Source organism: Puma concolor, chromosome B3 (assembly GCF_028749965.1).
Source record: "Puma concolor isolate L17-30 chromosome B3, mPumCon1.1.hap2, whole genome shotgun sequence".
In the NCBI taxonomy this organism is placed as follows: Eukaryota; Metazoa; Chordata; class Mammalia; order Carnivora; family Felidae; genus Puma; species Puma concolor.
In genome coordinates, this window is record NC_141672.1 from 124450857 (window position 1) to 124467990 (window position 17134).

The 17134-nt window shown below is 43.6% G+C and overlaps 1 protein-coding gene across 3 annotated transcripts in view; it reads left to right on the plus strand.

The window, feature by feature from the left end:
• Positions 1 to 17134, plus strand: part of ATP10A (ATPase phospholipid transporting 10A (putative)) — a 194172-nt gene that overhangs the window by 141684 nt on the left and 35354 nt on the right. For all 3 annotated transcript variants that reach the window (XM_086711333.1, XM_086711332.1, XM_086711334.1), the window contains exons 4-7: positions 13133 to 13239; positions 13632 to 13763; positions 14822 to 14952; positions 16436 to 16688. In XM_086711333.1, coding sequence (XP_086567459.1) covers positions 13133 to 13239; positions 13632 to 13763; positions 14822 to 14952; positions 16436 to 16688 — 623 coding nt within the window. The remainder of the gene's footprint in view (positions 1 to 13132; positions 13240 to 13631; positions 13764 to 14821; positions 14953 to 16435; positions 16689 to 17134) is intronic.

Genomic DNA, 17134 nt, shown 5'->3' on the forward strand with positions numbered 1-17134 from the left:
AAGTGTTAAGTAGTAAAGGGTGAATGAAATGTGTGTGCTGCCAAGAGATGGCCTAGTCACCCACTGAAATTGCTGATCCATGCCTGAAGATCAGAACTTGGAAAATGTTAGATCGTCCCTTAAAGGAACCAACTAAAAGAGGATAAAAGTTAAGAAAAATGTTAAAATGCAGTATGTAAAAGTTAGGGGGAGAATACTCAACTACTCACATATAACTGGTCTGCCATGGATTTTTCCAGCCTCTGTGGCCAGAGGCCCTTTAACCCGTTGTCCCCAGGACTTCATATATGGCACTATTCTTAGCACTACTGTGAACTTCCAGGACCACATCAGCTGAATGGAGCAGATGCTGGGTTTCCAAAGACCCTAAAATAACCATTTTGAAGGGTGTTAGGACATCCTCTAGGGAGACTATTCTATGTATCTTCTTATTCATGGGTAATTTTGGGGAGCCAACTCTACCAAGGAAGAAGAGTAGGCATCCTTCACCAAAGACTGTCTTGTAGTCTGTCTTCTCTTCTGTGGGATTCCTCCAACACCCCTGAAAGATGCAGAGCTCCTGTGCTCTCATGACTGTTCATACTTTTGTTGCCTGCGCTTGAGTTGGATTAACACTGAAATGGATTCAACCCTAGGTCCGCAGCTCTTAGTCTTGCCCTCCAGGAACTACCTTTGTCGTAGGGCTTAAAAAACAAACAAACAAAAAAACACACGAAAAAACCACTTTTATTTTGAGAGACAGCATGAGTGGGGAAGGGACAGAGAGAAAGAGAGAGAATCCCAAGCAGGCTCTGCACTGTCAACGCAGAGCCCAACATGGGCCTAGATCCCATGAACTACAAGATCACTACCTGAGCTGAAACCAAGAGTCAGACACTTAACCGGCTGAACCACCCAGGCACTCCTGTCATAGGGCTATTAAACAAGTCCAGCTTAGTGTTGATGCCAGCAGGCTCTGGAGCCCACACTTTCTAGCTAGATAACCTTGGGCAATCTGCTTAACTTTATTTGTCGTATAATGGGGAAGATCACAGGAATCCCCTCAAGTCCTTGGTGCAAAGTTTTAGTCAATCTAATACACACAAATCTTTCAGAAGTGTGCTTAATAAATACTTGCAACTATTGTGGTTGTTGCTGCTGTTGTTAATATTACCGTTATAGATGACACTTTAGAGCAGGGAGATAAAAGAGTCAGAAGAGAGATTTAGGCAAAAACACAAATGTGTCCAGGGGAGAGAGATTTGTCTTCAGTGTGTTTATTAGGAGAAGCCATAGAAGAAAGGAAAATGGGGTTTTGAGATTTCCTGAGTTTGAGGGGCCGGCAAGTGCATAAGGTGCAGTGACATTTTTTGATAGAAAAAAAAAAAAAAGTGGGCCAGGACTTCAGGGGAGTAGGAGCTAAAGGTCAGGTTTGAAGACCCTCTACCTACAAGTCATGTATGAACTCAGAGAAGAGGCCCAGGAACATGGACAGAAGGCTAGGGAAAAAAGGAAAGGAATAAATACAGAATAACCCCACAGGTAGGAGCAGGTGTCCTTGGGTGTGATAGGGATGTAGTTCCAAGGATGGTACAATGGTGGAGGCATAGCAGGGACACTCAGGAGAAAATCTGCATGCTAGACTCCACAGGCAGCCTAAGAAATGGGAGGGCTACACCATTGGAGTATAGACCCAGAGGGGCAGAGTCCAGATTGCAGGAGGTAGAAGAGGAATTATATTTTTCCACCACTCTTTCTAGAAATGTGGCTTAAAAAGCAAGAACAGGGCTAGAGCTGAAAGCTTCAAAGAAAAGGGATGGACTCTTAGTAGGAAAAGAGAAGATAACAAAAAGCCAGGCTGGTGGAGATCTACATGGGGGCATGGTAACTTTCAAGTGTGGGGAGTTGGTGATCAATGAGGGGTAACATCACGCAGCTCCTAACTCACCTCCAGCACTGCATGGCCTCCACACCCTGCCCTTAGCTGACTCGGCACCCCCAAACGCTTCTTTCTTTAGAAGATGGCCACTTAGGTGGACATCATTCTGCCCCACGGCCAGCCAGGCTTACTCGGCTTCTCTGGCTGATGCCTACAGCAAATATTCCTAATACAAGGGCCCTCGCTGGCACATCTCCTGAGAAAGTAATGCAAGAAGGGCAACTCCCTGCTGCATGAATCTTTCCCTGCTCTACTCTCTAGTTTTGCCATGCTTTCTCCTTACTTTTTCCAACAAATTGTCCTGCACTGAGGCTCGCCTCTGAGTCTGGACACAAATCCCAGTAGTCTAGGTGCTGCACATTCAGGCCTCTGCATACTAGACTGCTGTTTAATTATGATTTGCTATTTCCACCAAGGCAGGCATTTTGGATTGGCTACAGAAAGGTCAGGATGTGGCTAGCCTCTCTCTCAGCAGACCAACACCCTCTGGACGTAGGACACAGATGACCCTGAGTTAAAAGTTTTTTTCCTCTGGTGACTGTGGTGCAAATAGCATGAGCAGCCCTGCCACAGTCAGGGTGAAGTGCTTCAGGAAGAGTGAGGGGAGAGGAGGACAGGTAAGGTGAGCATCAGGGAAGGGGCCTGTTCACACCACTGTGTCCTGTTTGGGGCAGAGAAAAGGGAGACCTCAGTTCCCATATTGGTCCTTATGCTCAGGGGTGGGACTAGCTTGGGTGGTAAATCTTCGGTTTAGGTCCATGGAGCCGATCAGCAGCCAGTTCCTTAGTCTGCTGGTTTGCTAGCTTTCATTATCTGCTGAGGGTGACCTTCCTTCAGTCTTGACTCAGCTGCTGCCCTGTAGCCTCACTCCGGCCGTGAGATCAGGCCAAGCCTAGCCACCATTTATACCAGCAGGTTTCACTCATATTTGGACCATCCAATCTGAACTAAAACTTTAGCTATTTGCAGTTGGAGACCTAAGCTTGGATTTACAGCAAGAAGAACCAAGTTTGAATTCCAGCTTTGCCCACTGACTGAGCAAGTTATTCCACATTTCAGAACGTGGCTTCCTCCTAATGCTGGAGATAACAATGGCTGACATGAGAATGGAGAGAAAGAATCTGGGTGAAGCATGAGGTGAATTAGAACACTTCATAAGAGAGGTGTTAGCCTTGGTGTGTGATTCTGCTGGTATGAAATGCCTCCAATAGGAATGTGTTTATGATGTGGAAAGTGTTGGGATTTGGAGCCGACTGCCAAGAAAGAATTTTTGAGATGTCTTCAGTGCAAAAAGGTGGTTTTATTAAAGCATGAGGATAGGACCCTTGGGCAGAAAGAGCTTTGCTGGAGTTGTGAAGAGCAATTGATTATATATTTGGGAGTTGGGGGAGATAAAGACAGGGGAAGTTTCCAAAAGGATTTTCATATGCTAAAGAAGACTGAGGATCCTGGAGGCCTAGCTGTTGTTTAGCTAAGGTTGTTTTTCCCTCTAGCACAGCATTAACATTAAGACATTTGGGAGTTCCTGGAGAAATGTCATCCTCTACCTGCCTCAAATATTTGTCACTGGGCTACAGGTTATAAGGAAATTTAATATTATCTATATTTTCTTTTTGCATTTGTTTCCCACATCATTTAGAGACAGAAAGTGCATTAATGGTTGCCATGATTTGGGAGTGGAAGGGGCATGGAGAGTGACTGCCAATAGATCTGGGGTTTCTTTTTAGGATGATGGAAATGTTTTAAAATTAGATGATAGTGATAGCTGTACAACTCTGAATACACAAAAAACAAACCACTCAACCACATACACTTTAAATGAGTGAATTTTATGGTATGTGAAATGTATCTCAAGCTGTTAAAAAGAAAAGTGTTAGGAGCTTCATTATTCCAGTGTACTTTAATGCTCACTGTTTAAGACATTCCTGTAAGCACTAACCAAATCCTGATTGTTCTCTACCCCTTGGGCTGCCCTCTTCCTGCCCAGAGGCATTGCAGCTCAGAGAGGCCCATGGGAATGGGAATCAGCTCAGAAGCCCTATGCCCCAGCAGCTCTGGGCACCCTGCTCAGATGTGCTCAGCCAACTTCATGGCATATGGTGGGTGACTTCTGAGGCCACCAGTCAATCAAATATTTTCACTTACCTTAGGAATAAAGCAGAGAGGTTGGTTGGTTTGGTCTGGACTAAAATTCCATTTCAGGTTGTAAAAAGCCAGGTTCTATTTCTTATCCCAGAGTTCTCCACAGAGTGAGCTCTGAGCTCCCTCCCTATATGGTGCAGAGTCTTATTTGACCTTATAGGGCTGGGAACTTGCCATTGCGAGCCTAAGCGTGCTTGTTGGGGTAGAATCCCCACCTTGTAGATGACACACTCCACTACCACTGTCACCCTATAGGAGACATCAGTGATGTGGTTTTGGAGTGGTGGGGATCCAGAGTTGAAGGCCAAGAAAGAATTCTTAAGACATCTTTGGTATAAAAAGGTGATTTTATTAAAGCATGGGCACAGGACCCATGGGCAGAAAGAGCTGCACTGGGGTTGTGAAGAATGACTGGTTATATGCTATGGAGTTAGAGGAAGTAAAGGCAAAAGAGAAGCCTCCAAAAGGACTTCCATATACTAAAGAGGACTCCAAAGATACCAGAGGCCCAGCTGTTGTCAATCTAAGGTTTTTTTTCCCTCTAGTAAAGTATTAGCATTAAGACAGTAGGGAGTTCCTGGAAAAATGTTATACTCTGCCTGCCTCAAGTATTTGTCAATGGGCTGCACATTATAAGGAAAATTTTTTGTGTAATTTTTTTAATGTTTATTTTTGAGAGAGAGAGAGAGAGAGAGAGAGAGAGCAAGTGAGGGAGGGGCAGAAAGAGAGGGAGACACAGGCTCCAGGCTCTGAGCTGTCAGCACAGAGCCCAACACAGGACTCAAACTCCCAATCCTTGAGATCATGACCTGGGCTGAAGTCGGAGGCTTAACAGACTGAGCCACCCAGGAGCCTCATGGAAATTTAATTCTATGTACCATTTCCTTTTGCCTTTGTTCCCCAACATCATTATGGAGGGGAGGGTGATGCTGGGGCTCCAGGAAACTGAATCTATAGGCTTCTAGAGATTAGGCTATTGATAAATTTGCCTTTTTCTTTTCTTTTTTTTTTTCAATTTTTTAAATGTTTAGGTTTTTTTTGGGGGGGTGGGGACAGAGAGAGAGGGAGACACAGAATCCGAAGCAGACACCAGGCTCTGAGTATAGAGCCTGATGTGGGGCTCAAACCCACGAACCACCACAAGATCATGACCCGAGCCAAAGTCAGAGCTTGACTGACTGAGATTCCCAAGATTGCCTTTTTCTTGTAATTTACTAAGACATTTGTAAACTGATGGAGACTCCTGTCCTGCATGATTGTGATCTCAGTCAGTTAACCATTGGTTTTTCCCTTTCCTTTGTTCTTGGGCAGCTAGAAGTGCCTGAGGAATGTCACACCTATCCCATGGGAGTGGGGGTGGGGATAGTTGCTAGCTTGTGTATGCCCTCAGCTTGCCTTTGGGTCCTTCATCATCAGGACCATTACTAACAGGAGAGCCCTCATGGTCCCTCACCCTTCCTACTCAGTGTCTGGATGGAGCTTTGTGTGGGTTTATGTCCAAGATGTTCTCATTACCAATAACCAGGCATTAAGATGAACTATAACTGCACCAACTGAACTCATTAAAACTGGAAAGTTTTCATTTTACCTTGATAACTTTTAATTGACATATTTACATATCAGGAAAATCTAACATTGGCATAAAACACACAATTGAGTTATTTCTACATGTAGATAATTCACATAAGTGGAGATCCTTTGAAGCAGGAGTGAGTACGGCTACAAGAGTTAGTAGCAACTGAAGTGTCACCCCTGTGAGTCCAATGGTTCCAGGGAAGGAGTGGCCGCCTGGGACTCAGGTCAAGAAGTCACCTGGGGAGTCACACAGCCCTGGTCTAGGGACATACCCGGCCCAATGCTCTCTCCCCAAAAGGTGCCAGGGAATAACCTCCCCATCCTCCCTTGCCTTGTTCACTCCCCTGCCCTTTTGACATCACCATTGGATGGATCCAACCTGAGGCCAGGGACAAGGCAGCCTTCACATTTCCCAGGCACTGAGGTAGGCATCTGGGTTGCAGAACAGAATAAAATTTGAGGAGCTCACATTTAGAAGTGGACACAAAGAAGGAGGCATCAAAGAATACTGCACAGTTTCCTGTCTATAGGTCCTGGGGAGCTTAACCCAGATAATCTTCCTGAAGGCTATAAAATGTGAGCCCAGGATAACAGGCCAGACTTGTCCAGGCTGGTGGGTTACCCTGGGATGAGAGGCAGTGTGGGTAGAAGGATGTGCAATGTGAGGTGGCTGGAGCCTTAAGCCTGCATGGGAAGGACCCCTAAAGGTGTTGCAGAGCCAGCTGGCCATGTGTATCGAGCATGAGGAAGTAAGGAGCTCACACAGGATGTGCCCAGGAGAATGCAGTGTTCAGATGCACACACTGAAAGGTTGCTTTGGTGACTGTGTGAGAAATGGATAAGAGGGACCAAGGCTGGTGGCATGCTGGCCAGCAAGGGGTGTGTTGCAGGCTCTAAGCAGAGAAATGTGGAAGCCTAAATTAGGGTAGTGAGGTACAGAGGGAGCAAGAAGGAGGTGGATTCAAGAAATACCCAGTGAGGAGAGAAATATTAAGGTTTGGTGTTTGAGTGAGTGTAAAAATGAGGGAGGAGGGGGCAAGAAGGACACCCAAGGATGCTGGTCATGGTGACCAGGGTGAAGGTGGACCACTATCTGGGATGGAGCAGACAGGAGGGCCCAAGTGCTGGAGGTGATGTGACCTATGGAGGAAGGGAGAGAGCTGCAGGCTGCTGTTCAAGGTTCCTGAACTCTCATGCTACTGCCTGTGACCCTGGACAAGTATACTTTGCACCTCTGTGTTTGAACCAATGGATTGCTATTTGTTGCTGGTCCTGTTAGCACCTTCACATGCTGGGAGGAACGAGGACTGACGTGCAAGACCCATTACTAACAGCCAGTGCTGGCAGGGAGACATTACGATTCCTGAGAAAGAGCAGCCAGGCAGGTTGTTAATTAGCTAAACTCTGCCATTTCCCAAGGAGCCTGCATGTGGTGCTTCCCAGTGCACAGGACATTCTCACCAAACAGCTATCTCATCATCACATTGTACTTTGGGGCAGTTTTGATTTAGAAGAGATTGGTTTGATGAGTCAGGATGCCGGGAGACTTGAACCAGAAAAGCTTTCCTCAGAGGCTCAGATGAAATGTTAAAGGATGTGTCAGTGTGCTCAGGGTCACCATAGACCAGGCAGCTTAAACAATAGAAATAAATTTGTTTGTTTGCTTGCTTGTTTTTAGAGCAAGCAAGCATGCACAAGCAAGGGGAGGGGCAGAGGGAGAGGGAGAGAAAATTTTGAGGCACCATGTCCAGCACGAAGCCAAACATGGCGCTCAACCTTAGGACCCTGAGATCATGACCTGAGCCACCCAGGCACCCCAACAACAGAAATTTATCATCTCACATTTCTGAAGGCTAGAAACCTGAGAGCAGAGTATCAGTAGGATTGGTTTCTACTGAAGCCTTTCTCATTGGCTTACAGAAGGCTGTCTTCTCCCTGTCTTCATGTGGTTTTAACCTCTATGCTTGTCTATCTCTGTGTCCAAATTTCTCTTTATAAGGACACCAGTCATGGGGTTAGAGCCCATCCGTATGATCTTTTTTTAACTTAATTACGTTTTTAAAGACTCTGTGTCCAAATGTGGTCACATTCTATGGTACTGGGGGTTAGGGCTTCAACAAATGAATTACAGGGCAGGGAGCTTACATCAACCCATACCAAAGAAGTGGGTATTGAGGACAACATTATGGAGTGTGTCTTCCTGGAATCAGGCCTCATAGCTGCTTGGCCTTGGGCCTGTTTTGCCTTCGGAGAGTATTTTTCCTCTCTGAAGACCAAGACAGGGCTATCGTCTTCCTTCCCCTTGTTCTTCAGCTATCCTTCTGGAGTTTGGCCTGCCTTCCTCCCTCTTCTAATGCAACGGCCGTTCACTCAGGAAAGGCCATTCATGTCTGTGCACTGCCTGTCCTTGTGGCTGTAGTCTTCACAGGCCTGTGCACCTGCTGGTAACGAGTTCTGTTCTGTCTTGGTCTGATAAGAAAGCACAGTATTGCTGGGGCACCTGGGTGGCTCAGTCGGTTGAGTGGCTGACTCTTGATATCAACTCAGGTCATGATCTTATTCATGGTTTGTGAGATTGAGCCCCTCATTGGGGTTTGAGATTCTTGAGATTCTGCTTGATATGCTCTTTCCCACCCTGTCTCTCTCCCTCCCCTGCTCACATTCCCTTTCTCTCTCTGTCCTCCTCTACTTGCATGTGCACCTGTGCTCTCTTCCAAAATAAGTAAACATTTAAAAAATTAAGCAAAAAAAGAAAGTGCAGTGCTGCTAAAAAGTGTGTCATATCAAAGAAGGCTTAATATAAAATGTTTTTTCTTGTTTTTATTGAGTTTGTCTCTTATTTTGTGTAAGCATGATGGAAACTTTGATTGAAACTGTTTTTTACCACTCTCCCTCAGAAATCGTGTCCATCTCCAGCTGTTACCAAGAGAACTGTGGCCATAGGTATCTCTCATTCCAGAGGTGGGAATGGTGTTTTATATGTACCATCTTATGTATACTGAGGTCTTGATGCATTATCCAACAGTGAGGTTTTCAGTCTTGAATCTTTTTTAAAGCAAAACCTCATTCTGTCCTGGAACTGCCAAATGGGGGCATAGACACACTGTTGTTTGAATACCCCACTGTGTTCCTTTGCATACCTTCTGCAGAAACATTGATGCTGTATCAATTAAGTAACAGGCTTGTGGAAAATGCATCCCCCTACCATGCATTTTGGCCTTGTCTTTATGATTTAGCCTGTCTTTTTCATCAGAAAATACAATCATTTCCTTGTTGTGAAGAACATGGGTTGTGTCTCAGATTGAATGGCAGCCCTGGCCCATCATTCCAGTGACCAAGGTCTAGATGTGGCAGGAAGTATGGTTTCCCCAGAAACCTTGTATTCTTCCTCTGACCTCGTACCTCCGCGTACCAACTCTATTTCATGTCAGTGGCACTGTGCTAAGAACTGGTGTGAGGGAAAACACCTTCAGGTGTCCTTGGTGAGCTTCAAGAACCACAGAGGAGTTTGGGCTATCCATGTGTGGGAGGGGGAGGCTGTCTACTGATGATGCGAGAAGGTAGCTTTTCTGAAGTCCCCTTTGGAGGCACTGCCTGGTGTAGGCTGGACCCCTACTCTAGTTTCAGAAGCCTCCAAGGCCTCCCCTTGTTCTTCAGACTCCAGGACCATATCTGTCCCACTGTGATCCTAGCATGGGGTGCTCTGGCTGCATGGATGACAAGAGGCCATCCATAGTGGATCAAGAGGATAAGTTTGAAAACCAGTGGCTTATACTTAGACTGTCTCTCTGAATCAAAACAACAAGGAAACCCATAAAATGGAATGTACCACATTTAAAATTTAATGTTTTTAATAACTGTATGACTTTTTATAAGAAAAAAGGATATAGAAAATGTTGCTGAAACCAATACCATTCCCTTTTCTAAATTTGTCACATTTCTATACACCAATAATGAAGCAACAGAAAGAGAAATTAAGGAATCCATCCCATTTACAATTACACCAAAAACAATAAGATACTTAGGGATAAACCTAACCAAAGAGGTGAAAGACCTATACACTGAAAATTATAAAACACTTATGAAAGAAATTGGAGTGCCTGGGTGGTTCAGTTGGTTAAGAGTCTGACTCTTGATTTTAGCTCAGGATAATTTCATGGTTCTTAGGATCAAGCCCTGCTTTGGGCTCTGTGCTGACAATGTGGAGTCTTCTTGGTATTCTCTCTCCTGCTTTCTGTCCCTCCCCTGCTTGTGCTCTCACATGTTCTCTCCCTCTCCCTCTCTCTCCCCCCACCCTCTCTCTCAAAATAAATAAGTAAATAAATAAATAAACATTAAAAAAACAAATTGGGGCACCTGGGTGGCTCAGTCAGTTAAGCGTCTGACTCCTGGTTTTGGCTCAGGTCATGATCTCACGGTTTATGAGTTTGAGGCCTGCATCAGGCTCTGCACTGTCAGTGCTTGGGATTCTCTCTCTCCTTCTCTGTGCCCCTCCCCTGCTCATGCTCGCTCTCTCTCTCTCTCTCAAAATAAATAAAACTTAAAAAAAAAAATGACAATGACACAAAGAAATGGAAAGATATTCCATACTCATGGACTGGAAGAACAAATATTGTTAAAATGTCTATACTACCCAAAGCAATCTACACGTTTAATGCAATCCCTATCAAAATACCAACAACATTTTTTGCAGAGCTAGAACAATCAATCCTAACATTTTTATGGAACCACAAAAGATTCCAAATAGCCAAAGAAATCTTGAAAAAGAAAAGTAAAGCTGGAGGCATCACCATTCTGGACTTCCAAGTTATATGACAAAGCTATAGTGATCAAGACAGTATGGCTCTGGCACAAAAGCAGACAGATCAATGGAACAGAATAGAAAACCCAGAAATGAATCTGTAACTGTATGGTCAATTAATCTTTGACAAAGCTGGAAATAATATCCAATGGAATACAGTGAAGACAGTGGAATGGAATGCAATGAAGACAGTGTCTTCAACTAATGGTGTTGGGAAAACTAAACAGCAAAATGCAGAAGAATGAAACTGGACCACTTTCTTACACCATACACAAAAAGTAAATTCAAAATGGATGCAAGACCTAACTGTGAGACAGGAAGACATTAAAATCCTAGTGGAGAATACAGGCACTAACCTCCTTGACATCAACTGTAGAAACTTCTTACTAGATATGTCTTCTGAGGCAAGGGGAAGAAAACAAAAATAACCTATTGGGACCTCATCAAGATAAAAATCTTCTGCACAGCAAAGGAAACAGTCAACAAAACTAAAAGGCAGCCTATGGAATGGGAGAAGATATTTGAAAATGACATATCTGATAAAGGGTTAGTGTCCAAAGTACATAAGAACTTATAAAACTCAACACCCAAAAAACAAATAATCCAATTAAAAAATGGGTAGAAGACATTAAGAAACCATTTTCTAAAGAAGACGTACATGTGGCCAACAGACGCATGAAAAGATGCTCAACATCACTGATTATCAGAGAAATACGAATTAAAACTACAATGGGATATCACCTCAACACCTGTCAGAATGGCTACAATCAGCAGCATAAGAAACAACAAGTGTTGGTGAGGATGTGGGGAAAGGGGAACATTCCTGCACTAGTGGTGGGAATGCAAACTGGTGCAGCCAATGTGGAAAACAGTATGGAGGTTCCTCAAAAAGTTAAAAACAGAAATATCCTACAATTCAGCAATTGTACTACTAAGTATTTACCCAAAGAATACAAAAATACTAATCCAAAGGGATGTATGCACCCCAGTGTTTATAGCAGCATTATCTTACAATAGCCACACTACGGGAACAGCCCACATGTCTGTCAATTGATTAATGGATAAAGAATAGTTAGAGTATATATATAATGAAATATTACTCATCCGTAAAAAAAGAATGAAATATTGCCATTTGCAGTGACATGGGTGGAGCTAGAGAGTATTATCATAAACAAAATGTGTCAGAGAAAGACAAGTTACTTATGATTTGACTCGTGTAGAATTTAAGAAACAAAACAAATGAACATGGGGGGAAAACAGAAAGAGAGGCATACTAAGAAACAGACTCATAACTGTAGGAACAAACTGATGGTCACCAGAGGGCAGGAGGCTGGGGAGATGGGCCAAACAGGTGATGGGGATTAAGGGATGCACTTGTGATGAGCATTGGTATTGTAGGGAATTTTTGAATCACTATATTGTACACCTGAAACTAAGACTATACTCTTTGTTAACTGTAATTTAAATAAAAACTCAAAGAAAAAGAAGGATTTGTGTATTTGTGACAACACAAGGTACTGATGAGCAGTGTTCTCTATGATGAGCAGGAAGTGGGCAGACCACCTGGCAGCCTTCCCTGGCCAACTTCTAACTAGGCCTCACTGCTCCCAGGTCTGCCCTCTCTAGCTGTGGTCTATCCTTGTGATGAAAATAGGCCTGCAGTGCTGACACCAATTCTGACCTGTGGGGTTTTCCTACACATCAAGCAATCCTGTGACACCACCTGGAGATAGTGTCAGGTCCCACAGGTTAAGGGCTCAGGCCCACAAGACTTCCTCACTTCAGATGCCAGTTACAAGTCCAGGTTGTTACTTGTCCTTCTACTGATGTGCTATAAAGCAGAGGTTCCCACAATCCCCTTTTCAGGTTTAGTTAATTTGCTAGAGCATGTCACAGAACTCAGAAAACAATTTCCTTACTGTTTACCAGTTCATTATAAAACAGTATCATAAAGGATACAAATGAACAGCCAGATGGAGGAGATGCATAGAGCAAGGTATGTGCAAAGGGGTGCAGAGCTTCCATGCCCTGTCTGAGCACCCTGCTCTTCCAGCACCTCCATGTGTTCGCCACCCCAGAAGCTCTCCAAACCCCAACTATTGGGATGTTCCAGAGGCTTCATCACATAGGCATCATCAGTGATTAACTTAATTTCTAGCCCCTGTCCACTCTAGAGAATGGGCAGTAAGGTTGAAAACTCTAAGCTTCTAATCATGGCCTGGTCTTTCTGGTGACTAAACCCCATCCAGGAGTCCACCCAGACTGGCTTCATTAGAACAAAAGACACTGGTATCACCCAGAAAGTTAAAAGGGATTTAGTATCCTATGCCAGGAAAAACTGGAGTCAGAGACCAAATATAAGAACAAAAGATACTGCTAATGCTCATACCACTTAGGAAATTACAAGAGTTTTAGGTGCCCTATGCCGGGAACTGGAGTCAAGACTAAGTACTAGAAGAAAAGATCCTCCCAGCACCCCTATTTTCCAGGATTTTAGGAGTCCTGCCCAGCTACTAGTGAGCACCAGCTCCCTCTCGGCTCTTGCAGAGGTCCACTGAGACAAGCCACCCACTCTTGGAGTTCCCCGTGCCCCTTCCCAGACCAGCGTCTAGGCCTTCCTTCCCCAAGGTAGTGCTTCTTGGGACATGAGGTGCTGGGAAGCATCCATGTGATGCATGCTACCTTTTCCTCAACAGTATACATGACAATGGGAAAAAGGCTGGGCTGTATAAAGAAAACCTGCTGTTGCGAGGATGCACCATCAGAAACACGGAAGCTGTTGTTGGCATGGTCATCTATGCAGGTAGGTGTGGCTGTGGCACAGGTAGTCTGTGACAATGCTGGCTTGCCGCCTCTGCTGTATGTTCTTGAATGTTGTTCCTTGTTCTTTCTTTTTTTTCCTGATTATAAAAGCAGCATGTATCCATTGTAAAAACTTAGAAAACCAGAAAAACAGAAGCAAAATTTCTAATAGTATCTTAACCAAAGTGTTCTCTCAGCATTTTAGCTTATTTATTTCCATTGTTTCTCCATGGTGGTTACATATTTAAGATGAATTTTATACCCTGCTTTTTCGACTGAGCCTAGCCTGTAAGTGTGATTGGATGGCAGCACTGTACTTCAGTTCACCAGTCAGGGAGCTCCACACTTCACTGTTGGGCATTGATTTACCATGCCCCTCATGCTCCCCTGCAGGACATGAAACCAAGGCTCTGCTGAACAACAGCGGGCCCCGCTACAAGCGCAGCCAACTTGAGAGGCAGATGAACTGCGACGTGCTCTGGTGTGTCCTCCTCCTCGTTTGTATGTCTCTGTTTTCTGCGGTCGGTAAGTCTCCTTCATGGGTCATGAATAAGAGGGCACTGCTGGACAGCCTCCAGGTGAGCCTGGTGGGCTACTGACAACTCATTCTGATCCAGAACTCTAAAGTTAAAACACACATTTGTCATCCACTTAGACTGAAGGGCCATTTGTATCAACATGGGCCATGTTAGAGATGCCTAGATGAAAGATCTTGATAAAATGATACTATTTTTCAAACTTGCAGCTTCTTGGATGGAAGAATGGTTTAATCACACCAGTAGTAATGATTCTGGTAGAAGAAGCATTAGTAACCTGGTGATAAACTGAGAATAATATATCAGGAGATACACAAATGCTACTAATGAGAACTCCATGAGAAGAGGGGAAAAAAAAGTATTTGGGTGCTAAGAAGGGGTTAGCAGTTAGATTGCACACAGGCTGTGGTACTCTCCAGCCTTCGATGGCCTTCAGACCTGGCATGCTGCCTTTACCTCTGGGTAAATGGTCTTCACCACATCCCCTGCCCCCGTCATGAAGCAGACAGGTGTGATGTGGTCGTGGAGCTCAGTGGTAAAAAACACAGGTGTATGGGACATGAAAAGGATTTCTGTTATCAGATAGGTGTGTGACCCACTTAATGAAATATGTGCATTGCCATTGGCTTCTGGGAGTCTATGACATCTGCATTTTGAATCTGTAGCGAAGGTTAGTAATGGGAAGTATCCAGGGCCAAATGGCAAGACTGATGTTTTCTGAGGCACATGTTGGGAAAATCTTCTTGGGGATTTCCCATTTATAGCTGCCAGCGCATATCCAGTTTCTGCCTTATGACCATTTGCTTTTCAGTACCAGCAATGGGAAATGCCTGATATGAGGAAGAGTCTAAGAACCAGTGCTTCCCAGCAGTCTGCTTGTTCGTGCCACCAGTACTGGTCATGTGTTTTTGCTGTCTTACATGGCAAGGCAGACTAAGGAGGCCAAATGTGCCTGTGTCAAGTCTTGAAGTTTTGCTTTCATTTGCAGTAGCAGTGTCTTATTTTAACATTTAGATGTATGATGTTTCTTTTTGAACGTTGCTATAGGACATGGACTGTGGGTATGGCGGTATCAAGAGAAGAAATCATTATTTGATGTCCCTGAGTCTGATGGCAGCTCTTTATCCCCAGTCACAGCTGCAGTTTACTCATTTTTGACAATGATAATAGTTCTGCAGGTAACAGTACTAAGTACCATATGATAATTGCTTTATTTATCTGGTAAGAATTTAAAGTCATATTACTCTGCTGATAATTTCCTTACAAATTTTGCATCTGGGAGGACCACAAATATACCTGCCTAATGTATTACATCTTACTTACTTTTCCACCTAATTTTTCTATGGGGTCTTTTTGGGTGCTTTTCAAGTTAACTTTCTCCTTTGCTATTCCTAAAATTCTTAAGCTTTGGGGGGTTGGTTTTTTGATCATTGTGTTTGTTTTATTTTTCCATTCAATTACTTCTTAAAAACCCAAAATTATTATTTTGGAATAATTTTTTAAGAGTTATAGACAAGTTACAAACAAGAGTACAGAGAGTTTCCATATGTCCCTTACCCAGAGTCCCCTAATGTGAACATATTATATTACCATGGTGCATTGTCTAAAACAAGAAACTAACTTTGGTACTTTGCCATGAACTAAATCTTAGACATCATATTCTACTAGTCTTTGTACTAATGTGCTTTTATCTGTTCCAGGATTCAATTCAGGATATCACATTGCATTTTGCAGCATTGGTTTTTATTATCATTATTACTGTTACCATTAGTATTATCAGTTCACATGCCTCGTGAGCAGCTCCTCGTCACTAATTAAGAGTCTATGCCCAAAAGGCCTGTTTAAGAGTGGGGAAGGGACAGTGAGTATCATCCTAGGAACACAAAGTGGACAGAGGTCATTTGCTTAGCCTTTGCCTACGAGAGGAGCTCTGCTTCTTTTATCACATGTGCTTCATAGAATGGAAACAGACTTATTTAACTTCCCAAATTAGTCTTTTAGTCTGGTTAGTTCAATACTGTTACTCAAAAAAAAAATGTTTTTTAAACATTGATTTCATGAAGATTATTCTTAAATTGTCAAAGTGTTAACTGTGAATATTCTCCTCAAAGCCTTCTTCCCTTTTGCTCTATATCGTACAAGATCACAGAAATTGTCCCTCAACACAACCAGCCTCTGGAAAGACTGTCTCTTCTGAACTGTGGGGTTGTGTCCATGGGATGGGCAGCTCCTTGTTGCCAGGAGCCCTGGGAGAGCCTGGGGGCCAATTGCCACTGTGGTGCAAGGTGACTTTGCTTATGAGGACTCTGACTGTGCCTTGTGTTTTTTTTCTCTCTTTCTCTTCTTTCCTTTCATAGCTTCTGTCAAGCACAACTTAGTAATATGAAAATGCTTTCTTCTATCCAAGCCATGGTTACCATTCTTCCAGACATGATAGTGGATTTCTGCTCTGCAGTGACACCATAGGCTGTCCTAGTTTAAACTCTTTGCCAATCCTAATACTTTTTCATTACTGACTCTAAACCAACCTGGTTAAGCCCTTAAAGGTACAGTATAGTCCCTACTTACTTGTGGTTGTAGTCATTTGTCATTTGAATAGATTGGACTAGTTCTCATCTCCTTGTTCCTCACAGTTGTTCCTGTATGCCTTATGTCTTCTAGGTTTTGATCCCAATTTCCTTATATGTTTCCATTGAAATTGTTAAAGTATGCCAAGTCTACTTCATTAATCAGGATATAGAGTTGTACGATGAAGAAACGGACTCACAGCTGCAGTGTCGAGCTCTCAACATCACCGAAGACTTAGGGCAGATACAGTATATCTTCTCAGATAAAACTGGCACTTTAACTGAGAATAAGATGGTTTTCCGAAGATGCACTGTGTCTGGCGTAGAATATTCCCATGATGCAAATGGTGAGTCTCGAGGTAGGAACTCCTAGTCTGGCCTGGACAGGGAGCTGCTGTAGAAAAGCTGCATGCACATGTGCCTGTGTGCACATACATGCACACATGAACATGCACGCGTGCGCGCGCGCACACACACACACACACACACACACACACACACACACACACAATAAGCTTCAGGGATTGCTGATTTTTGAGAGACTAAAACATAGGCTGTTAGAGCAACCAGGAGACTGAAGCTTAGCAGCATTTATAGAAGCAAATAATGAATTCCATTTACTGACAGTGCCCTACTCACTGCAGTATCTTAGTGTGGTGGGCATCTGCTTAAACACTCATTTTTTGTCAGACAAGAGAACCAAGAAGGGCAATCTTGAGGAACTCACTTGTGAGGTATGTGGTCTCTTTGCCATGCCAAGAATGAAGAGATGTTTTTGTTGTCACCCATCGAT